The 25,321-nt window shown below is 40.7% G+C and overlaps 1 protein-coding gene across 1 annotated transcript in view; it reads right to left on the bottom strand.

Annotated features, from left to right (window-relative positions):
• The window catches only part of VPS16 (VPS16 core subunit of CORVET and HOPS complexes), a 160,589-nt gene that overhangs the window by 11,907 nt on the left and 123,361 nt on the right, over positions 1-25,321 (bottom strand). Inside the window, exons 20-23 of the mRNA XM_082261094.1 lie at positions 22,578-22,655; positions 17,826-17,995; positions 7,014-7,110; positions 3,538-3,641 (exon numbers count right to left, since the gene is read on the bottom strand). Coding sequence (XP_082117220.1) covers positions 3,538-3,641; positions 7,014-7,110; positions 17,826-17,995; positions 22,578-22,655 — 449 coding nt within the window. The remainder of the gene's footprint in view (positions 1-3,537; positions 3,642-7,013; positions 7,111-17,825; positions 17,996-22,577; positions 22,656-25,321) is intronic.

Here is a 25,321-nt window from a genome sequence, read left to right as displayed (position 1 = left end):
GTATGCATTTTCTCAAAGCACTTTATGACCCTATAGTGTATCCATCAGGTTTACTTACTTCCCCATACAGGATGGTCTCCCCACATATGTTTCCATTTTGGGCATCCCTGCTCTCCAGATTGCATAAACCCCCATGGATTCAAGTCAGTCAAGACAGTCTAGCCATTATACTATTGTATATTTAATGTTGTTTCATTGTGTGGTGCATATGTCCACTTTCCAACTGGGTATCAATATTGATTATTTGGATATCTATGACATACTTGTCTATACACACCACTTTGTTTGAATGATTTTTGTCCACTTTTTTACACAGAGATATGATTAGCTCCCGATGAAGCTTTATATATAAAGCGAAACATGTCGAGCATCGCAACTATCTATCATCTACTGTTCAAAAACTAAACTATGGGACCCTGACGGACGACAGTTACCCTCCTGTCACTGATCACAAGGCCCTATATGTGATGTAGTAGGATATAACTTTTTGAACCTATATATCTTGTGCAAATTATTATATGTATTTGTTGTTCTTCTTTGTGAGGTATATGCACCTCTATTGTTGATTTTAATATATTTTTCCAAATAAAATGTTTTTTATTAAATCGTGCCTTTAAAGTCCTTGCCTGGTTCACACAAAACTTTCTATGTACTGATGAGGTGGATAAATGGGAATGGACACAAAGGCATCTTGCATATCCACTGATGCCAAGTATTTCCCTTATTACAATTACTGACCTTGCAGATTTGGAGTTTGAAGGATTCTGTTGAGGGAATTAAGGTCCAAAATAGGGTGGATATACCTGTTGGGCTTTGGCACCATGAACAGGTTTGAGTAAAAACCTTTTAAACTGTCATGTGATGTGGTACAGGCAAAATGACTCCCTGGTACAAGAGGTGGTTCAGGGATTTTAAAAAAAAGTGCCACAGCAGACCTGTGACACAGTTCTCCTGGCCTAAGGTGCTCTCGCTGCCCGTTATGTGCCTAAAGCCTGTGCCCAAGGACTAATCTCAGGCTGGGGGGGCAGTGCTGTAAGCAATGAGCGTTACAGGCCAGCCCTGTGTCTGTGATGCTGAGGGGTCTGGGTGCAGTTCCCCAAGGCACTACCAAGTGGAGAAAGAATTTAAAGAACCAGAAATAATCTTCTTTGTTCCCTTATAAATGAAAATCATAACCCAAAGACCTGCTCTCAGTAGAGAGAGGTTACCTATCACCTAAGCACACTAGGAAAAAAAACAGAGTCTTCCTGGGAGCGTGTTCTAGCGGATGTTCTAACAATTTGTTTGCCAGTGTCCTCACCTGAAGGTGGCTGTTAAGAGCTTAGAGATGACTAAATCCAAAAGCCCCTTGCCACTCTGGATCTGGTCTTTAACGTGTGTCAGGCGGCTCCGATTGCAGCCTGACACCCTCGATCTCTCCACGCTGAGAGATGTAAACACAGCCGTACGTCCTTCTCCCTGCAATGATCACAGAGACTATGTGACCCTGCTATATAGGATCGCATGTCTCTGTGATAATTTCACAAGCCAAACCCCCCCCACAGTTAGAATCACTCTCCTAGGCTTACATTTAATCCCTTGATCCCCAACAGGGTTAACCCTGTCCCTGCCAATGGCATTATTACAGTAACAGTGCATATTTTTAGAACTGATTACTGTAGTAATGTCACTGGTACCCCCAAAAGTGTCAAAAATGTTAGTTAGGGGTCCGATCTGTCCACCGCAATGTTGCAGTCCCGCTAAAAATTGCAGATCGCCGCCATTACCAGTAAAAAAAAAAAAAAAAAATAATAAAAATGACATAAATCTTTCCCATAGTTAGTAGATGCAATAACTTTTGCGCAAATCAAACAAAATACGCTTATTGCGATTTTTTTTACCAAAAATATGTAGCAGAAAACAAATTGGCCTAAAATGTTAAAAAAATTTGATTTTTACATTTTTTTTTTTTAAATGTGAAAAATATTTTTTTTTTTTTTCAAAATTGTCGCATTTATTTTGTTTATAGTGCAAAAAAAAAAAAAAAAAAATCTCACAGGTGATCAAATACCACCAAAAGAAAGCTCTATTTGTGGGGAAAAAAGCACGTAAATTTTGTTTGGGTACAGCATTGCATGACGGCGCAATTGTCCGTTAAAGTAACACAGTACCAAATCGCAAAATAGGGCCTGGTCATTAAGGGGGAAAATCTTACGGTCTTAAAGTGGTTAAAGGCATGTCCACTGTAATATTGTGATAATTCAAAATGTTCAAGCAGCCAACAGTTCTCGAAACTCCCTGTCAATAAATAAGGCAAATCAATCAGCTCAGGATTTTTAGGCATGCCAACAACCAACCTATTCCTAATATTTCAACCCAGTGTTGTTTAGGAGTAGGCAGCTGAACTCCTGTATTACATTTTTTAATATACTGTAAATAACCCACTAAGTAAAAATATATCTGGTGATGCAATTTCAAAAATTCTCCTTAGATCTTTCAAGTTTACCAAGTATAAATTTGGGTCCTGCATTACCCCAGTGTCAGCTGAAAATGGGTCACAGGAGTACAGAACGAACTGCACTCCTGTGGTCCACAGAAGTATAGCCAAAATAGCTTTGGCAATACTTCTCCTTTAAAGGTGAATTTTACTAAGTGTTTTAAAAATCAAAAGTAAGCAGCTACAAATACTGTAGCTGCTGACATCTAAAAATCATTCCATGGATTCCAACGATGTACTCCTGCAGCAGATTCTTCTCCCCACTGAGGGTAACCAATGCGACCACCTTGGATTTGGGAGCCGGCTGTGGCATATGCTTTAGATTGTGTGGTGCAGGCAAACTCATCCTGCAGCTTCCACTGGAGAAGGGGGTAGGATGAGCGAATGAGCGATGTTATCCTTGCCTAGGTGGAGATTGAAGAAGTGGGAGTGGGTACCGTAAAACAATATTGCCCCCCCTTCTCCCCCCCCCCCAAAAAAAAAAATACAGCTCAGTTAATAGGCTGGGGATTGAAAGTCCGCTTTAAGGACATTTTTCCATTTCTATATATGCAATTTTCTTATTAATTACTTAGAGGCATTTACACAATAAAGGAATTCTGTGCAAATTCTGCAAGGTAATGCTTGTTAAGAGCACAAATACAAGACCCAGCATTTCTGACTTACTCTTACTTTAAGAGCGTCCAGGCAAAACACTAGCTGCATGACTCAGAATTCATTTGGGCCAAAGATTAAAAAAAAAAAATTACATCTTAGGAAAGCATGTCTCAATTAGTGCAAGTTTTTCCCACTAGAATGGCTACTTGTCCTCCTATATTGTACCCAATGTGAACATGCAAAAGAGAATCTCTAGCTAGTGGTTGACTATCATTAATTTGGCAGCCTGCGTCAAAAATATTTTGAAGCAACTACAGAAACAATGAAACAAAACGCGGTGAGTTCTGTATGACAACCTTATTATACCTTATTTGAAACTAGAATAAAGAAACCACAAATAAAATGGTAAAAATAAAAATTGGGGTTCGGTGCTCCTAATATACGTACTTCCCCAATGATCTTACCCAGTTAAAAGAAGAGCCTTGACTCTCTGTTCCGGGTTTACACGAGCAATATATTTCTTTGCTTCTGACTTGTTTTTTTTCTTCATACAAATTTCAACAAATGGCTGAAAGAAATAATGAAAAATAGGTTACCTAACCAACTACTTATCGTCCATTGAAGAACACAGAATTTCTTTTATAGCTGGGTTATTCTGCCAATTACAGGAGGTTACGGCACTAGCAAATAAAAAAAGTTTTAAGCCAGCCCCTGTAAAACCCTTCCACTACCAAACTTGCCTTCGTTTTTTGTTTGTGTCCTAAGAGTTTGGGCACATTATCTTTAGTTTCGCTGAACAGATCTACCTTTCTTCTTGATACCCTTCTAAACCTTGTTACTTCAATCTATGTTTTGCTACACTGCTGTTGTTTTTTACCTTGGTGATTTCAATCAGGATTGTTTACTGTACTTCTTGAGCTGGTCTCTACATAGCAGCTATCCAGATCAGCTGCTTCATCATCCGCTGGGGATTCTACTCGTACCCTGGTGGATTGGACATGTGGGCACTGGGCTCTGCATTGTGCGGCTTTCCAGACCTGAGTGTACTATGCTAGTTAGCTCTTTTGATAAATTGGTGGTCTCTTCCCACTGTAAATGCACCATTTATCCACATGAACAAGCGCACCACCTAATGGGTTGGAGGTGTTCTCATCTTTCAGAATTTTACTGACAGCTAAGCTCCCTCATTATATCCTAGTTTGACCTGAATGGAATGGCTTTTTCATCTTACTTTGGCACTGATCTTAATCTGCCAAATCGTATCAGAATAAAAGGACTAAGGTTGGCCATACATGGTGCACATTTTTTTTCCAGCAACCAAAGGTTACCAAACTATACAACCCACCTTAGGGTCCTATTTCCACTTCCATTAGTAGTTTCCTTACTCTATCTACCGTCTCTCACAGAGTCTCATAGGGAACTTATGGACCATCCTATTACAGGTAAAGAAATTCACATATGGCTCACTACTTTAATTCCTTGCGAGATGGTGGAGAGGTTCCTCTTGATGAAAATAGGGCTTACATTAGCGCCATACCCAAACCCAATAAAGACTCCACTGACATCCCTAACTACCTCCCTATTTCATTGATTAATTGTGATCTCAAAATTCTAACAACATTTCTAGCTTTACATCTAGGTACTTTTCTAGCGCAATATATCCATAAAGATCAATCTGGCTTTATAAACGAACACCAAACTTTAGATCAGATCCATCGGTCTATAGCAGGGGTCTTCAAACTATGGCCCTCCAGTTTTTCAGGAGCTACAATTCCCATCATGGCTAGTCATGTCTGCGAATGTCAGAGTTTTACAATGCCTCATGGGATGTGTAGTTCTGCAACAGCTGGAGGGCCGTAGTTTGAGGATCACTGGTCTATAGCATTGATTTCTGCGGGACATTCCAAGTGGGATACTCCTTTATCAAGGGAATTATTACTTCTTTCATTGGATCTTCATAAGGTCTTTGATAGCTTAAATTGGGACTACTTATTTACCAGCTTTAATTGGGACTATTTATTTACCACTTTGCAGGCCTTTGGATTTGGCTCTACTTTTATTTCACTACTGAAAATGCTATATAGCAATCTGTTGGCCCAGGTCTCCATTAGGGGTTTTAGGTCGTTATCGTTTCCGATCTGATGCGGAACAAGACAGGTTTGTCCATTTTTCCCATTGCTATTTGCATCGGGGATTGATCCCTTAGCTATAGCAATTCGATCTCATCCTAGTATACATGGCCTATGTTGTGGGCAACAGAAGCATAAATGCTCTTTGTTTGCCGAGGACTTCCTCATGTATATCACTAATCCTCCAATTACCCTACCTAATTTTTTGATATTATTACACCAATTTTCCCAGCTCGCAGGGCTTTCTTTGAATACCCAAAAAACAATGGCCCTTAATATTCATGTTCTTCCCTCAACGTATATTGAAATGTAAATTGAGGGTGCCAAAATTTTGTCCAGTCCATTTTTGTAGTTTCGGCGGAATGTGTCAGATTTGCATTTTGGCTTCTACACTTTTTTGTGTAATATCAATACAAACAAAAAAAATAAACATGAGAATGCCTTAACATTTGTAATTGGACCTGGGGTCCCAATATTTTTGGCCATGATTGTATTCTCAAATGTATGCAAGCTATTTTTAATGTAAATTGTTAAACAGTGCCATTTTGTGCAGGCTAGCTGGTAAGTGTTCTTGGAAATCTTTTATTTGTTTGTATTCCTTCCAGGTGCACCTTACTTCAAAAGCTAGTTAAAAATGGGGTAGTTACCATTCTTGTATAGCTTGCTTGATGGATTTGGTGCGAGGACACATTGGACACCTTCAGCCGAAATTGTGCTCTTGTTGGCCTTTTAGTATGTCTCTGCACAGGAATGGGCTCCCGCCAGGCATACCTGCCTTTAAGTTACTCATTGCTATATATGCTCCAACTTAGAGACTCTCAAGCTTAATAGTTAGGACTGCACTTTATAAAGGAGCCTTGGTGAAGCAGAGCAGCTTCCATATGTATTTGCAAAAGTATGCAACTAAAACCTCTGTTTTTCTGAAGGATAAGCTCACCTTTTTTAACATTCAGGGTTTAACATGTTACATATGCAGCAGGCCCGCACCCAACTCTTTTCCTGTCAGGGTGTGACTGCCTGCTTGTACCAGGTATGAGCAGACAGCTTACACTGACAGTCTGCAAGATCCCTGCATTGCACCTGTGATCTGCTGATCACGGGTGCAATGCTTTGCAGGCTTCAAGTTAGAAAAAAAAAAATTGCGCTTTGTGCATTTTATTTATTTATTCATTTTTACAAAGGTGAACTTATCCTTTAAACTAAAATTGTTAGGCAGTGCAAATGTGTGGTATTTTTTGCAGGCTTGCTGGTAAGTGTGCTGGGAAATCTTCTGTTTGTTTGTACTACACTCTACCCAAGACCAACCCAACATGGATAACCTCCTTGCATGGTCCACAGTTAGGGAATCCTCAGGGGATCCACGTGCCACTACCATCTACCCCCCACCCCTGCCTGGTTTTACTATGTTTTTTACTGTTTCACTGTTTATGTGTCTCTCACTTGAGTTGTAAATTTCCATGCTTTACTCTGAATATACATCTGTAAACTGTAACGTGGGCACCAACCACACTTAAAATTGTTCAGTAAAAATTTTTATGGGAAACAAAAAACTGTGTTAGAATTTATTACCCTTCTTCCTAATATGTCTTTTTGTAGGTGATCCTGTTAGAGAGTATTTCCAACATTTCCTTTACACACAGAAAGTGAGGGGGAATCTCCCCAGTGGGGGATGGCAATTAAAACTTGATGGAGGCTCTAACCCTTCCTCGCTCTATCGAAAACTAAAAACATTTACGCTAGAGTTGAAATGTAACCTTATGAGGCTTAACATTTGTAAACTAATAATACTGATAGCAAGTGAAAGCAATTACCAAATATCCTATGGGAGATTTTTTACTTTTTGAAAAGTTCTCCAACTCTTCCCAATCATTTTTCTCTGCCAGCGCAGTTAATTTCAGCCACCAGTACCTAAGGAAACAGACATACGTCATCTTCATCTGACCAGAAAAATAAACTAATGAATACTTCACGCTATAGTGAGTAGAGAAAATGGGTAGAGTTAAACCTGGAATCAACAGCATTTTTTTACATTAGCATAATCAGTCATTTCCAAATAAAGAAAACAAATCTTTAGAATAAACTTGTACTCTGAGAAATAAGTAATCTGCCATTGCTGTTTACCTGAATATGTTAGATACCTGGCTGTTATACTGAACTGTGCATATGGTTTCAGTTAATTCAGTCACTGACTCTTAACAATCAGGTGGACACAGCTGTCAGAACTTTGGATCATAGACCAGTCATTTAGGAAGAAATAGCATTTTTCATTTTAGGAAGCCAGCAGTATACATAGTTCTCTCCACAATGTTTTATTAAAAAAACATACAATAAAAGAACACATTACTATAAATATACAATTTAATAATATACATTTTTTTTTTCTTCAAGTACGACTTCATGGGCTGCAGCTACCTAGATTGGCACTGGGCTCTGCTAGTGGCACTGCCCAGACATGTGACTGCACTGTGTTAGCTAGCCCCAGCCACTAAAGCCTCTGGCTCAGTCTCTGAAGACTCAATTATGAGTACGCCAAGCATCAAGGGCTACTATGTTTACTGGAACTACTAAATGGTTATTTCCATCTAAACACACTGGAGAATACGTGCAGTAAAACTAACTGGAGGCTTGCGCAAATGTACTCTGCAATTTTTTCCAACTGTTTCAGTGTGAGGTATCGGTTTCCTGCCGTAGCACTTATTTACAAAAGGCATCTACCCAGTTGGTCCTTTGTGCCACCTGCAGTGACCTGGTCATTACTGGCCAATTGAACCCTTCCTGCTCCCAGCAGCTGGTATGCGAGTATCCACAGTTTTAACCTGGTTTTATCAAATAGCTTGCCTCTGTTAAACATGTTGGATCCCAACTGTAAGAGGAGAAGTCCCATTGAATTGGGTCTCTCCAGCTCACAAACCATTAAAAGTTCCAGGGCGGCCTGCAGTTTCCCTTTCTTCAGAGACCTGACACTGACAGCCTGGATAGCTATCCCTTGCTTGAGTTAAAACCTTTTTCTAAATCTTCTTTATCTTCGTGAGGTGTGGCCCCTCCTTTTATCCAGGGAAGAGTTCTTTGCAGTTATGAATTTATATATAGGCAAAATTGCAACTATGTTTTCAGACTCAAAACGGAGAGGCCGTACGCATATGTCTATGCCTTATCTTCAAGTATCTGTGTCAGACGTGCCTGCACCTGTGGTGGCTTCTGAGCCTTCTGTTGCTGTGGCTCTGTCTGATGAAGAATTTCACAAATCCTTGATGGATGAATTTGCTCCCAAGTAGCTGCAGCCAGCTGCCTTAGCTCCTTGGTTCACAGGCTTAGAGTTACCATATTGGTTTTGATCGATGCAGCGCACTTCACCATAGATTTAGAACAATGGCTGTAGCTACTACTAGCGCTGTCACTAGTCTGGGATACCTCAAAGGCCCAGAGGCTATCAAAAACTTTTCTAGAGTACTCCTTGCTTCGATCTGCTTTGCATGGTGACTGGAAAACTCCTGATAAACTATTCACTCAAAACACTTTGAAGACCAGTACCCCTTTGAGAAGCCGTAATTAAACAGCATTGTTTCAGGTAGCAGGCCCTGCTATACTGTATAACATGACATAGTCGCAATGTCTCTATGTTAAACCTTAGGAGAGTGGACTAAACAGATGTCTAAGGATCCTGATAAAATCTTTATTGATCCTGTACTTTTAGTGCACTTAGAGGTTATGCCTACAGCCCTACACTATTGCATTTACAGATTAGCCAGCATTGTACATCTTATTTCCTGAATGTGTCCCCTATGGGTGAATTTGCAAAAAAATATTTGGCTGAAATGCTGGTCTATGAAACTTTAATACAAAACACTTGTTATGCATGCTCTTCAATGGTGAAGGTCCTTTTGTTGAGCCTTTGGACACTCTCACACAGGATGTCACCTAGGGTAAAAGTACTCATTTGCCTCAGCAAATGAAGCCTAGGGCACAAGCTGGAAATACTCCTCCCCCCTCTGAGGCCAAGAAGGGTTCCATTTGTCCTCAATCTCCAGACCCGGTCCAGGGGCCCAGTTCCATTCCAAACCCTAGGCCCCTAAATATTCCATATCGATGCAAATAAGAATAAAGCATAATGGACATCTGACATAGGCACCACATCCTAATTAAGGTCATTGAGAATACTAAAGCAAAAAAGGGGGGGGGGGTAAATTGACTTTTAGGATGCCCAAGGAATACACAAGTAAAATAAGGGGAAATTTATACCACACAAAATGTAATAATACAAAAAGAATAAAAATGGCTTTTACCAAACCTATACCAAGAATAAAAGCTAACTGCATAGATTTGTCCCCTGTATCAAAGGAAAACTGTGATGCAAAGCATCTAACTCCTGTGCTCAGATACAAGGCTCCCACTTCACTTCTATCATGGGACTCCTACTTGGCATCCTCAATGGCAAGGCCTTGCTGCCCACTACGACCTGGGTAGTCAACCACAAGCTACAAACAAAACAAAAAGAGGGCGCACTGGCCGAGCACATTATCCTCAACAGGGCTTTATTAATATCAAGTAAAAATATAATATCAAGTAAAAATATAAATACTCACAAACATGGGTTGTAAGCCAGCATATCAGATACATATGACACAATCCATCAAATGACAGTACACAGTCAAGATAATTGACGGCTAACGCGTTTCGAGGCTTCGCCTCTTCAACAGAGCCAAAAGACCCTACCTGGACCACCGGTTTATAAAGCAAGAGTGATTCATGTTGGGCCTATGAAATTTGAGAGGCTCCTCCCCCATGGGAGTGGTTACACCAAAAGTTAACCCTAGCCACACTCATACCTATACACCTTTTCATCAACCTATAAGTGCTGGTTAGAACCAATATCATATATACATCCTAGTGCTGCCAGTACAGTATACAGTTAGGAGCAGCATACATATGATGAACTATATATCCATACTTCCATACTGATTGTCCATGCATTGTAATAAAAACACTTGGGATCATACAAAAACCTCCCCTGTTTCAATTAAAAACTATAATACAAGAAAAAGGGGGAATAGATCAGAGCACAGCCTGCCCGTATACCTGCAAGGAAGTGCTGACACTGAGGATCATGACACCTTATGATAGTGGGAACGTCTTGGGTCACCACAGACTGTATAATCACTTGTATTGTGCATTTAGGGTCCCCTATATAAATAGATGTGTACAAAGAGGTTGTGTTACAGTGCTATCCCCGATCTACCTGAATGGGGGCTGGTTCGATACTGTTTCTCTCATGGATTTCAGCATGTGCTGTACATATACATAACAAGTGAACTTCCTGCTAAAGTAAATTGTCCCCAATAGCAGGGACTCATCAGATATGAAAGTCTTTATATTTGTAAATTGATGAGTGCCTCTACCCGTTTTAAAGGGACCACCACCTGCTTCTTAAGGAGAATAAAGAGGAGAAAGAGACATTATGCAGGACGTACCTGGTTACAATAAAAAAAGATATTGAATATTCACCTACAGTTCCTAAAATAAATCCCAAATCTGCAACCAAGTTCTTTTCAGCATAAAAAAGTGGCCTCAACTTTTCAAAGTGGGGGTCATCTGGTGACATTTGGGGACAATTGATCAGAAACCATTTCAGATGCCTGGGTACGAGAAGTAATTTCCAGAGTCAACAAGCTATAATTCCACTCTCTACACCCTCCTAGGTTTGTGTTGTTCAATCTGGCCCTGGTCCCTCAGACTAGCAGACTGCCATGTGGCTCCAGCAGATCTCTTGAGCCAAAGAACTATTGCCATTGTTCCAAAAGCAGAAAGGTTTCAGGGTTTTAACTCCAACCTATTCTCTATTCCAAAATAGGGGGCAACTGCTCCATGTTGGATCTTAAGGCTTAAAAAATGTCTTTATTAGAGTCCAAACATTTTGCATGGAATCCACTAGGTCTGATATAGTCTCCCTGTACTATCCTCCATGGACTTTATGGATGCATACTTGTGTGTCCCCATCTTTCCAGGGTCTCCATGCTACCTTTGCTTTGCTGTGGGCACACAATACTACCAGTTTTTAGGCCTCCCATTTGGCCTATTTTTGCACCCCAACTGTTTACCAAGATACTGGCCTTAAAACACACATCAAAGGAATTCCCATAATAGGATACCTGTATAAACTTCTGTTGAGGAAACAGCTAGCGCAAATGCTGCCCCAACAGTGGTGTGGGATAGTCCATAGTCGAATAATGTTTAGTTGAATCCAGATCCTTCAGAAGTTAGCGCTGGAACTAATAAATTGCTTGGAATATCTAGGTCTCATCCTAGGCAGAGCTCAGGCTAGTTTTTTTTTATCCACAAGAAAAAGTAGGTCTCCGCTCTCAGACTAGAACTCCATAGTCCATGAGCCAAGTCCACATTAAAGTTTTGAGCATAATGGTAGTCTTTTTTTGAGGCACCATTTGCTCAACTTCCCTCCAACGTTTTGTTGAGACAGACCAGCTCAGTCTCTGGATAAACTGACTCACCTGACACTGAAGACCAAGTTATTCCTGGCCTGGTGGCTAAGGAATCCAGCTTTGGAGTTGGGAAAAATCATTCCTCCTACTGTCTTGGAAAATCCTAACAACAAATGTTAGACTGTTGGGCTGGGGAGCAGACCTTTATACCTTTTTGATGCAGACAACATGGTCAACAGAGGAACCGTGACTCCCAATCAACCTTCTGGAGCAATTTGGTTATCCATGCAACACTGGACACCCCATCTGCAGGGTCATCTGGACAGAATCTAGTCCGACAACACCACAGCATACATCAACACCAAGGTGGAACCAAAGTCTTGCCACAGCAAGAGTTAAAAAGAATTCTAGCCCGGGCAGAACTCCACATTCTAAACTTGTTCACATTTCAGACATTGACAATTGACAGGCAGACTGCCTCAGCTGCCAGTGCCTGGATCCACAGGACCTGTGTCATGGCTGGGAAACGAAAGATGTGAACCTCCTGATCCCCAGGTTCAACAGAACTCTGGACTGGTTCATTTCCAGATGCAGAGATCTTCTGGCAGAAGCAGTGGATGCTCTGGAGACCCTGTAAGATCAGTACAACCTGATCTTTGCCTTTACTTTTCTGAAACTCTTTCCTTGTCTTCTCTACAGGATCAAGATGGAGGACATACTGGTAATCCTTATAGCTCCTAACTGGGCTAGGCAGATGTGGTGCTGCTTTCTAATCAAACTTCTGGCAGACACCCATAGGCTCTTTTAGATCAGCTGGACCTCCTATCTAGGGAAACAGTCTTCCACCTTCATAGGTGATGTCATTAATGGAATGGCTGGAAGTTTACATCGCTGCCTTTTCGTGCGCAGTTGAAGATGTGGAGGAATCATCCTCACTATCTGAGGATTCCAGGCGCACGGTCGCAGACCCAGTAGGGTGACCCAAATCTGCGGCGGCCGAAACAGATTCAGGATCTGATGAGACAGATGAGGCAGGGGAAGGGCATTTTTTGCTAGCTTGTCGCCCCCAAAACCACCTCCACCTGGGACACAAAGGACTTCAGGGCCGCTGTCAGTGCATCGATGTCGATGGATGGTTGGGGCCCAGAGGGCTTCGCAGCCTCAGAGAGGGGATCAGGTGAGGAGATGTGCTCCAAAGACTCCATAAGTCACCAAGGGGACCCCGCAGAAAGTGTAAAACACTGCAAAGGGACAACCCCCACCGCGCTGGCAGCACCACCCGGTCGCTAGGCACAAAGCACCAAGTGATTCTCAGCAGAGAGGGAGAGGACCCCACCAGACTCACCACACAGAAGAAACAGGCACCTGCAGCCACCAGGATAATCTGCACTCCACGTGCGGCGATCGGGAAGAGAAAAGATCCAGGAGTCAGCACCAGGGGATGAGTAGGGGTTCCCACCGTCAAAATCGCCGCCCATAGGGCTCCTCAGTCGTGGCTTCCCCTATTTTCAATGGCAAACTACCGCAAACATGGCTGCCATGCATTGAGCACACAGGCTACAACAAAATGGTGGCACCACAAGGCTCCCAGGGACCCAGGAGGGATCCTTAAGGCCTCAAGGACAGGGCCCTGGCAGAAGCCCTCACTTAACCCCCCTCCCCCGCACAGCCGATCGTCCGGTCACCGGCAGCACACCCCCTCTGCCAGCATAGTGCCCTGCTCCCACCCCAGGAGGTGGACCAGAACACCCACACAGCCCCAGCATAAGTGGAGGGGGCGGTAGGATTGGGAGACAGATGAAGGGGGGTGCATGATGGGAAGGAGGGGAACCTAGGGGTCAGACTGTCCCAAGGAGGGGTCCACATCCACCCCAAAACCCTCCAGGGGGAGGGGGGGACAGCTACTCACCATACCAGGAACCAGGTGGGCACCGCTCCAGACAGAACTCCTCGCCAATAAGGGGGCTGTCAGCCAGGAGGAACGCTGCGACTCGGGCAGAGACCCGGTCGTATGCGACCTCGCAAAGCATTTAACTTGCAGGCCAGTCCCCGTCCGGCGGGGCTATGTCGCGGCCGGAATAGCGCGGATCAATGTAGAAGAAATGGCTGCACTCCAAGTATAATCAAGATTCAGGTTTATTGACCGAACATCCCAATGTGGCAAACAACAGGCAAACGCGTTTCACACACTAGTATGTGTGCTTGATCATTGTAATTTCAAAGCCATTTCTTCTACATACATTGTTTGCGGAGGCGGGCCGAGGCGTGCACATGTATATCATCAGGCTTCCTGATTCACCTGGAGCAGTGAGTTCTCCTTGTCTTTGTTGGAATAGCATGGAGCTGAGGTCTGCGTGCACTCGCTGGTCAGACTGGGGTGACCACTGGATCTAGATTTTTCAACCCATTGCCCAGTCCGGCAGTTGATTGTAGACCTCCCAGGGATAACCAGGAGGAAAAAAAAGAAAAAATAGCCAGGATCAGAGATCCCAGCAAGGAACTAGGTTCTTACTCCTTACTAGGCAGAAAAAAACTGAGTACCTTTAGCAGAGAGAGGGAGTATATTCCCTGGGACTGCCCATAGGCGTAGCCAGACTTTGTTTCTGCCTACTGTCCTACTCCTGTAGGGGGCAGTATAACTCAATGGTTAAGAATATCAGGAGCTGTGTCCATCAATGAACGAAAGAGAAAATCGGATTTTTGTAAGATCTTACCGTAAAATCCTTTTCTCTTAGCTCATTGACAGACGTAGTCTTCTTGATTCACAAGAACTGGGTTATGTTGTCTCCGCAGGAGCAGGACTAGGCAGAAAGAAAAAACGTTCTGGCTCCACCTTAGGGGCAGTCCCTGAGGGTATATCCTCCCTCTCTCTGCTACAAGGCATCAGTTCTGTCACAAAGCAGCAACAGAGAATTTAACCCAACCAAACTCAATGATAGAGGGGCGGGTACTACGTCTGTCAATGAGCTAAGAGAAAAGGATTTTACGGTAAGATCTTACAAAAATCCAATTTTCTCTCATTGACAGACGTAGTCTTCTTGATTCACAAGAACTGGGACATCCAGAAGCAGTGCCACAAATGAGGGGTGGGATTGACCGAAATCAAAATCCAATCTAGAAGGCCCAACCGGTGCCAAACTAGAAGTTTTAAAGGCTCATTATAAACAAAGAATGAGACTCAAATGAAAATTTCCAACGGAAAAAAACCCTCGAGGCAGACCACTGGTCTCCTCAAATGGCGGCCTGCAAAACCTTGCGGCCAAACGAGGCATCAGACGATGCCTCCTGACTAGACAGAAAAAAACTGATGCCTTGTAGCAGAGAGAGGGAGGATATACCCTCAGGGACTGCCCCTAAGGTGGAGCCAGAACGTATTTTCTTTTAGAGCAAATGTAGGGAACAGGGTCTGCCACATATAAAATATATCATTGGAAAGATGTCCAGCTGTCTCCATCCCTGATTGTATGTAGCAAAGAAAGAAAGAAGGGAGTGTGGGACTTTAAATGAGTACGGCTGGACACATAACTTTAATCAAGTATATAACCTGGATGGTCTAAAGGATCCGGGAAAAGAGGGGGGACCCGAAGAATTGTATCTAAGGCCTATGATTAAGGGTTATGTAACACACCAGATATGGGTATTGATAATATTTAATTCATATAATTGGTAAAAATATGGATACATATAATGATAACATATCTAAAAATTCATATTCAAAAGTAATAATCAATTAATTGTACCAACCAATCTTCTATGGGTGCTCAATCTCAAAAACACATAAAATTTGATATACAAACACTTTCATGTAACCCAAAAAATGGGGACCCATAGAAAATGGACATCACATACATAACTTCAAGCTTAGCATGTACAGATAAATATAAAAGATCACATATACAAATCACATAAATAAGAAATGAATACATTAATGAACATATCCAGAATATATATATATAAAAAGACCAAATTTCATATGAGATTAAATTCTGTATAAAAACATATTTTTGAGTAGGAAGAAACTTGAATGAAGTATTTAATTTGAGTACTTGTAGGCTCGACGCGTTTCATGGACCTCCGTCCACTCATCAGGAGCATAACAGAATGAATTTTATATCTGGAAAATATTACCAGAATATTAATATAGAAGGGGAGAAAAGGGGAACACCAGAAAAAGTAATAAATAAATATGGGCATGTATAAAATAAACACTACCTTGAGTAGTGTGGACATCTTCTAATAATCCAATTCTAGGAGAGGAGGTATAGGGATAAGCCGGGAGATGCCTGACCCGGGGCTGAGGCGTGGACAGTATCCAACCAAATGGGGAAAAGCAGCAGCGAAATAGAAATCGAAGGTGCATATAGGAAGGCATTGAATTGGCATATGATTTAGTCACATCAAGGAGAGATATGGTAGAAGTTCCAACATAAGAGAAATCTGCAAATATATAATGTATTAAACTTTGTTTAATTCTAAATTTTTTTTTTTTTTTTTGTCAAAGATGAAACTGATATTCATATGTCTTGCTCTCTTGTTTATGAGCAAATCCATCTCACTATCCTCGCGGCACTGGTGTACACTGGTGAATCTTCTCTCTAAATGCGGACTTCTGTTTTTGCTGGTGGCGGTTTTCGTATTCTCTTTTTTTTAGCTCTATCTATATCTGAGACTTTTTTGAATCTGGCAAAAAACCTTTCTTTTTATGAATATCAGTTTCATCTTTGACAAAAAAAAAAAAAAATTTAGAATTAAACAAAGTTTAATACATTATATATTTGCAGATTTCTCTAATGTTGGAACTTCTACCATATCTCTCCTTGATGTGACTAAATCATATGCCAATTCAATGCCTTCCTATATGCACCTTCGATTTCTATTTCGCTGCTGCTTTTCCCCATTTGGTTGGATACTGTCCACGCCTCAGCCCCGGGTCAGGCATCTCCCGGCTTATCCCTATACCTCCTCTCCTAGAATTGGATTATTAGAAGATGTCCACACTACTCAAGGTAGTGTTTATTTTATACATGCCCATATTTATTTATTACTTTTTCTGGTGTTCCCCTTTTCTCCCCTTCTATATTAATATTCTGGTAATATTTTCCAGATATAAAATTCATTCTGTTATGCTCCTGATGAGTGGACGGAGGTCCATGAAACGCGTCGAGCCTACAAGTACTCAAATTAAATACTTCATTCAAGTTTCTTCCTACTCAAAAATATGTTTTTATACAGAATTTAATCTCATATGAAATTTGGTCTTTTTATATATATATATTCTGGATATGTTCATTAATGTATTCATTTCTTATTTATGTGATTTGTATATGTGATCTTTTATATTTATCTGTACATGCTAAGCTTGAAGTTATGTATGTGATGTCCATTTTCTATGGGTCCCCATTTTTTGGGTTACATGAAAGTGTTTGTATATCAAATTTTATGTGTTTTTGAGATTGAGCACCCATAGAAGATTGGTTGGTACAATTAATTGATTATTACTTTTGAATATGAATTTTTAGATATGTTATCATTATATGTATCCATATTTTTACCAATTATATGAATTAAATATTATCAATACCCATATCTGGTGTGTTACATAACCCTTAATCATAGGCCTTAGATACAATTCTTCGGGTCCCCCCTCTTTTCCCGGATCCTTTAGACCATCCAGGTTATATACTTGATTAAAGTTATGTGTCCAGCCGTACTCATTTAAAGTCCCACACTCCCTTCTTTCTTTGCTACAACGTTTTTTCTTTCTGCCTAGTCCTACTTCTGCGGAGACAACATAACCCAGTTCTTGTGAATCAAGAAGACTACGTCTGTCAATGAGCGACAGAGAAATTGATTTTTATTTTGAACTCGGTTAACCATCTTATTAGATATGAACAATGAAATTCACCCATATCTTTTTTTCTCTGGATTCATCTTATGGTAAGCCAACCTGTCACTACTGCCTGTTTTTTAACAGTGAGATACCATACAGCCCTCTTTCATTTTTCTAGATTTATAAAAGCGTGTGCATCATTTTTTTTACATCTATCCTTTTGCATTCATTGAGTTGATAAACTGTATGTTGTATTTGTTATTTCCCAGGTGCATTAGATCTAAGTAGTTAGTACCATATTCTGTAAATAATACTCAACATGTAACAAAAAACATGATTAGTACAAACACTGAAACTACCTTTTTTCAGGAATTTTAAATTCTTTATAAAGCTGTTCAGCTTTTTTCTGCATGTTATCAAGTATCAAATTATAGACTGTTTCATGTAAAGAGTAGTTCAGATAAGGCTTATTAAGCTGCTCACGTAGTACACGCTGGATCCTCAGCAATTTAATTTGATCCTCTGTTACCTGTAAAATACAAAGTGTATTCAGCAACAATTAAGTGAAAATTACCAGAGAACAGTTAAGTAATGAAATTAGGTGTTACTAAAGCAGAATGTAAACTTAAAGCTGAAGAACAGATAGGGAACCGCCCACTTCAGCACCACCCAAAAACACCCCTTACCTCCTCTAGCTAATTATTCAGGAGCCCACATTGTTGACTAGTGATGTAAATTCTTACCTATTGGCTTTCCATCAGCTGGGTCCTCACAGGTCTTGAAGACTCCAGCAGTGTGGTGACTTCACTATGAATGACAACACTGGTGTGCAGACTTGTTGTGGAGAGTCATGTGACAGTGGACTCCACCAAGTGAAAAAAAAAAAGGCTTAAGAATTTTTTTTTTTTTTAATAAAAAAACAGGGTGAGTGAGAGGGATGGGTGATCTTTCATTTTTACCCAGAGATAGAATTTAATATTTTTTTTAGTTCTTTTTATTATTATTCTCCATGTTTGGTCATAGGAAGAAACTGAATAGATTTAGAAAAACTGTAGATTTTGGAGGAACATGAAAAACAAAGAGTTCAATCTCAGTTACTAAGAAAAACAAAAAAGGCAATGAGATACTGATACTTAACAAGTCCCCAAGAAAGTTCTGGTTATTTAAACCTGTTCAGAGACTGCTGCATCTTCTGTCTATCCAAGGTATGGTGGGGTTTTACAGTATTGTGGCAAGGGTTAGGTATAGTTCTTGTTTAGTTTTGGGGGGAGTATAATGCATTTTCTCCCACATAAATGGATATCCCATTTTTAGAGATATCGTCCAAGGAAATTAATGATTATGTGTTACTCTGCTGATTCATCTCTTCTGTCGTTTATGGTGCAGAGAAAGGCTTGCTGTTTAGGGCAGAAGCGTTCAATGCTTTAGTTTGGGAGTTTGAAGGGGGTATAGAAAAGAACATTAGGAAAGAAAGGGGGGTTATTGGGGATGGGGGGGAGAGGGTAGAGTCACAGCTCCTAATGTAAGCGGCTCATTGTCTGGAATGGAATAGCTGTTAGTGGGTTTACAGCAGTCCAGGGTGGTATTCGTTTCTGTACAAAAAGCAAATGACTCCTGCGCTTGAGGGGTAGCCTTGCGGCTGGTATCCTAAAAATGCGATTCAGGTCTAATTGAAGTTGTCCTGGCTGTGCTGCCACTCTCGACGGGTCATGGTAACCCAAACAGATTCTGGAAAAGGAATGGACAGAGGGCACACCAGCCTAGCGCATTATCTTTAAAACAATTATCTAAAAAAATGCTTACGCATTTCGGGGTGTTCCCTCTTCATCGGAGCTCTGATGAAGGGGGAACACCCCGAAACGCATAATCGTTTTTTTGGAGGTCCGCATCCTTCCACGGCCTGTGGCAGCAGAGGATGCCCAGTGGAGACCCTTGGTGGTCCCACATTGCTTATATTTGCCCGTGTTTCACAATTGCTTTGTGAGTATAATGTGTACGTATGTTTACAATAAATTGTTTTAAAGATAATGCGCTAGGCTGCTGCGCCCTCTGTCCATTCCTTTTCCAGAATCTGGTATTCGGTTCTGGCAGGTCCTTGATTTGTTTGTAATATGTGTGGTAGTTTTATAGTATAGCCACTGAGTCCAGATTTGGATATATTTAAAGCTGATCTCCAGCTTTAGTTTCAGTTTAAATAGCTTGTTCGAGCCAAGCTGGTCCAAACAAACTACTTCCCTCACTAACATGTGCGGCAGGGTGTACTGTATAATCTGTAGCTGAGGCTACATACAGTATACAGCACTGTGTTCTGGGTGCAAGACGAGGCCCTCCTGTCTCACACCCCCAGAACTAAATAGCGTCGGTCTGAGATGCGCTCATTAATAGGCAGTTTTGTATGTTATATATACACAATAAATACAAAGCTTCCTCTGATTGGCAGAGTCAAAGAGGTGGGCTCATGATTTCACAATCTCTGCTTAGCCAAACAGAGGAAGCTTTGTATTCACTGATAGAATATAAAACTGATAGAATATAAAACTGTCCATAAATGGCTGAGAGCGGGTGTGAGAGAAATAACTGGCTTGAACTAAACTAAAGCTGGAGATCAGCTTTAAAGTAGAGATCGACTGATTATCGGCAAAGTCGATATATCGGGAGCCGATATGCACTTTCCCCGATATTTTGGAATCGGCCACCAAGGTGACCGATATTGACGATATTTCGGGAAAGTGCTTGTACCGGAGTGATGCCTGCAGCTAGAGGCAACCCCCCCTGGCGTCCATAGCTGACGGTCGGCTGTCTTGTAATGACAACAGATGCAGCGGACGTCCCCCCCCCCTTCCGTGGCTCGCCCGGTTCTCCCGTCCCATCGGGAGACCCGGGCAACCAGCCTGCACGGCCGCCGAAGACCCTATCAAAGCTGCATTCGGCTCTGATTGGGTCTTGGTGTTTTGAATGCTTTTAAGTAGTGATCGACCAATAACGGTTTTTCGTTGCCGATACCGATATTTTGGCCAATACATATCGGTATCAGCTGATATGGGCCGATATTTTCGTACAAAAAAAAAAAAATTAAATTTTTTATTTATTTTTTTAATTTGACAGATACTCTTGTGGAGGGATCTGGGGGTCTAATAGACCCCAACAACTCCTCTGCACTTAAAAGCATTCAAAATGCCAGGTTTGGCCGTTTGGAATGCTGTCATTTTTTTGAATCTGGCGTCAGACAGTACCCAGAAGTGATGTCACTCATGACATCACTTCTGGGTTTTTGCATAGAGACCTGATCAGAGCTGATGCGACTTTGATTGGGCCTTCAGCGGCCGTGCAGGCTGGTTTTCCGGGTCTTTAACGGAAATGTACGAAATGTACGTCCTTTTTTTCCCCACAAATAGAGCTTTCTTTTGGTGGTATTTGATCACCTGTGCAATTTTTATATTTTGCGCTATAAACAAAAAAAGAGCGACAATTGTGAAAAAAAAAAATAAATAAATAATATTTTTCACATTCATTTATATGACATTCTCAAAAAAAAAAAAAAAGTAAAAATCAAAATTTTTTAACATTTTAGACCAATTTGTTTTCTGCTACATATTTTTGGTATAAAAAAAGTGTATTTTGATTCGTTTGCGCAAAAGTTATTGCACTACTAACTACGGAAAAGATCTATGTCATTTTTTTTTTTTTTTTTTTACTAGTAATGGCGGCGATCTGGTGGGCAGTGGGAGGGGCTAGCTATCTGATATTGTTGAATGCATAAATATAGAGTAGCGCAACTTTCACAATAATACCAAAATAATTTACCTACCAAACAAAAAACTTGATGTGCTTTTTGTTCTGTTAGCACAATTAGTTCTCTTTTGTCTTTCATATACCCCATGCTTATCTGAGTGGTGTGTGAGATGGAAAGGAACAGTGTTCGGATTTGCAGTCCCAGATAGTAGCCCAGAGGGTAGACAAAATAAAGCGCTTTTGACCTCATTATAGATCAAAGAGGTCAAGGCAAGATGTAATCATTCAGTCATATCACGTGGTGGAGTACACACATGTCAAGGTTGATTTTTGATATGGAGGAGAAGCAGATTTCACATTTGTCACATTCGTTCATTTGGGATCACTGGACTTTTAATATTTTTATTTGTCGACATTTATCAACTTTTTTTTGTTTGTTAGGTGTATTATTTTGGTATTGTTGTGAAAGCTACGCTACACTATATTTATACATATACATTGTTGTGAAATCACCCCATAGTAGAGACTTTACAGATTGCTTTCACATTTTTAGTTTATAAGATAACATTGCTTAGGGACCACAGCACCGATTTGAACGGGGAAAAGCGCATTGTGACAGTGTTATGTTCCCTGAGAGATTAAACAAGCATTATGAACTCCTGGTAAGACTTATGCTTTTAATGTATTCTAATATAAAAATAAATATTCAAACAAAACAACATATAAAGTGGATAGAGAAAAGCATCGCCCCCTTTTAAAATAATCACATTTTGTTGTTTTGCAGCCTTAAATGAAGAAACTTTTTTTTTTTTTTTAGCTGTATTTACTTAGTGCAACTTATAAAATCCAAGTGAAAGATATAACACCAACAGGTCAGAAAAAAAATTGAAAAACAGAATCACTAAGTTGGAAAAAGAATCACCACCCTACAAAAAATTACTTGTACACTCAAACCAGGTGTAGCTAATCACTTTCTTAATGGCACACAAAGCCACATTTGCACATTTGACTTTCAGCTGTGATCAGCTGTGGTAATTTTAATTAGCTCAGCATAAAAAAAGCTTTCCTGGAGCATCTCAGGCCTTGGTAGTTCAATTGAAGCAAACAATCAACTATGGGAGGCAAGGCATTGTCACCGGAATCTCCAGAATAACACTGTAGACAGGCATACGTCAGGAGATGGATAAAAACATTTTTATTAGGCTTTATCAATGCCTGGAAGCACAATGAAGTCTATTGTTAAGAAGTGGAAGGTGTGTGTCTTCATTTCAGCAGAAATTTCAACGAAATGTGATTATTTAAAGGGGGGGGGGGGTGTGATTATTTCGTAAACCCACTGTATATACACGTCTTCAAGTGTGTGTAATTTGTACTCTCACCTTGGCAGCCCAATCATTTTTTGCTCTGTTGTACTCATCAACAGCATTCTGCAGCTCTGCAACACGGGCCTCAACACTCTGCAAAAGGAAAATATTCAGTAAAAATGGGAAAATCTGAACCCAGTCTATGACAAATAATTGTTAGGATATTGTACATCACACTAAAATTGATAATGCAGATCATTATCTACCAAGGTCCCAGTAATACCACTGTCCCTTAGATCCTGTCCCAAAGGAACCCTCTAAGCGTTCATTTACACCAGATGCATGGTTTTTGGTCAACAAAAACTCATACATGTTTGTGTACATTTTCAGATATGTTCAGAATTCTGTGTAGTGGAGGACCTCATTTAACTGACTTGAATGGGAATGTAAGTCAACAGCCAAAATCTTTATTTTCCTAATGATGGTGCGGCTTTGCACATATTAGGGCCTAGGAGTTCATGTTTTGCAAGTTTTACCATCACGGTTACATATAAAAAAGACACATGTATGTGTATAAGAATTCCCAAACCCTCATATGTTGTGTTCACGGAGGAAGACATCTAGTTTCTTTGAATTTATCTATTAGCTGATACCACAACCTGGGAAAGGGAGTTGTACAATTTCACTGTCCTAAAAGTATAGACCCCCTTAAGCAGTTTAAACAATAAACCGCTTTTCATCTGATCTCAAATTTTGGCATGGTCTCTTCTTCAGGGACCTTAGAGAAAAAGTTTATTTCAAATACTACATTCCTGTTTGATAAATGTATTTATGCCCTCCTTATTTACCTCTTTTCCAGAATGAATAAGTAATTTTTGTCACAGTTTCTTATAGCAGAGGTCCCCCCCCCCCCCCCTTATTAATTTTTTTGTTCCTCTCTGAGCTCTTTACAGTTCAGTTTTGGTAACCAATCCACATAAAGGATTTCCTTAAACTACATACTCATGCTGAGGTGGAACTAGTGGTTTATAAAAGCAGTAGAATTATGCATTTATCTCTTGAAAAGATGATACCCTTTTTCTGCATGTGATAAATCTTTTTCCTTTGTTTGCTTCAGCTTGGCACTGCATGCTATTGCTGAGTTTGTGTTCAAAAAGGACTCCCAAATCATTTTCCATTTAGAAATTCTCCAGAGGAGCTCCTCTAAATGAGTATCTTGCATGCATATATATATATATATTTTTATTTTTAACAGATGCAGTTTATTATGCATAAAACAACACAAGCAAAATAACATAATTCCAAAACGTAAAATGGTACAAAATGAGTACAGATCAGTATAGTATTACTCTAGCAGTTGCCAGAGTCTATGACAGCAAGTAATGTAAGGCAGTATCATATATAGTCTAAAGGAACAGTCATCATGGAAAACTAAGTGTTTTGGCACATTACTCTACTAGTACTTATTTCAGGAGCTTCATGTTATTTGTTGAAAACTTAGCTAGTAGGGAAAATGGAGGAATGGGTGCCAGATCCAAGGAGTGAAAGGGAAATGGAAGGAAAAGGGGAGGAAGGGGAGTAGGAGGGGGGGAGGAGGAGGGGGGGGGGGGGAGGTTAGACCTGGTAATCACAGAGACAGTCCTCTCGCTTGAATCCATGCACCCCAAATTATTTTAAACTTTTTCGGGCAGTTCCAACCCATATATGTCAGTTTGTAAAGGAGCAGGCACCTGTTTCACCAACTCTCTCCACTGCCTAACCGTGGGGGCTACAGATGTCTTCCATTTAAGTAAGATACGTTTCTGTGCATAAAACATTGCATAGAAAAGAAAGCATTGTTGATGGAAGGAAACCTTCAACTGGAAACCCACCCCAAGTAATAAAAAAAGCAGGCTCCAGATGGACCCGTTCTTGCACGAAAATATATGTATAAATGTGCCTACCTCTGTTCCACATCTAGAGCAAGACTGATCGACCACAAGGCATATAGTGGATAGTCTTTTGCAGGGTATAATATGCACGATGCAAAAATTTCAATTTGATAAATCTATCCCTTGCTGAAATCATCATAGGGATAAATTGTTGTATATCCTCCTCCCATTCCTCAGCAATTAGGCACAGAATGTCCTTTTGCCACGTCTGAGTGGCCTCTCTTCCTGAGATGCGGAGATAGAGAGAGGAGAGGATCCTATCCGCATTTTTAGAGATCAAGAAACGCTCAACTGAGTGTGACCGGTTTGGAAATTGCGCCCTTACAGCATGGCGCAGCTGCAAATATCTAAAGAACAGTCGATTGGGCAATTTAAATTCCTGCTTTAACTGGTCAAAAGTCAATAGGGAACCATCTTTAAAAATATTTTTAAGGGTGGGGATACCAAATCTAGCCTATATTACAGGATCTGGAACAGGCATCAAGTGTGGGAAAGATGGATTACCCTATAGCGAGTGAAAGGCGGATAGCTATTGGGTTCCCCCTTATACTTGGACATCTGCTGCCAAACTCTAATAGTGGTAGACATTGGAGTTGTTATGCCAGGGTTAGATTTGGGGGCCATGAAAAACCACAGTACTCAGCTCGGCATAGAAACCCAACAGTGCTGCTTCAGAATTAATCAGGAGATCCCTCTCAGTTGACTAAACCACCACCACACAGTCACTAGAATCGCTGCCCAGTAATAGTATTTAAAATTGGGAAGGGCAAATCCGCCTTGAGACATAGGGAGCTGCAAGGTGGACCTCGCTAGTTGGGGGACCCTTCCCGCCCATATGAAGTGAGTAAGGAGTTGGTCTATTTTTTCAAAGAAGACCTTAGGGATCAA

The sequence above is a fragment of the Pelophylax lessonae genome (assembly GCF_965119305.1).
Source record: "Pelophylax lessonae genome assembly, chromosome: 6".
NCBI lineage: Eukaryota > Metazoa > Chordata > Amphibia > Anura > Ranidae > Pelophylax > Pelophylax lessonae.
The sequence above is the reverse complement of the archived record's forward strand: the minus strand, read 5'-3'. Positions and strand labels throughout refer to the sequence as shown.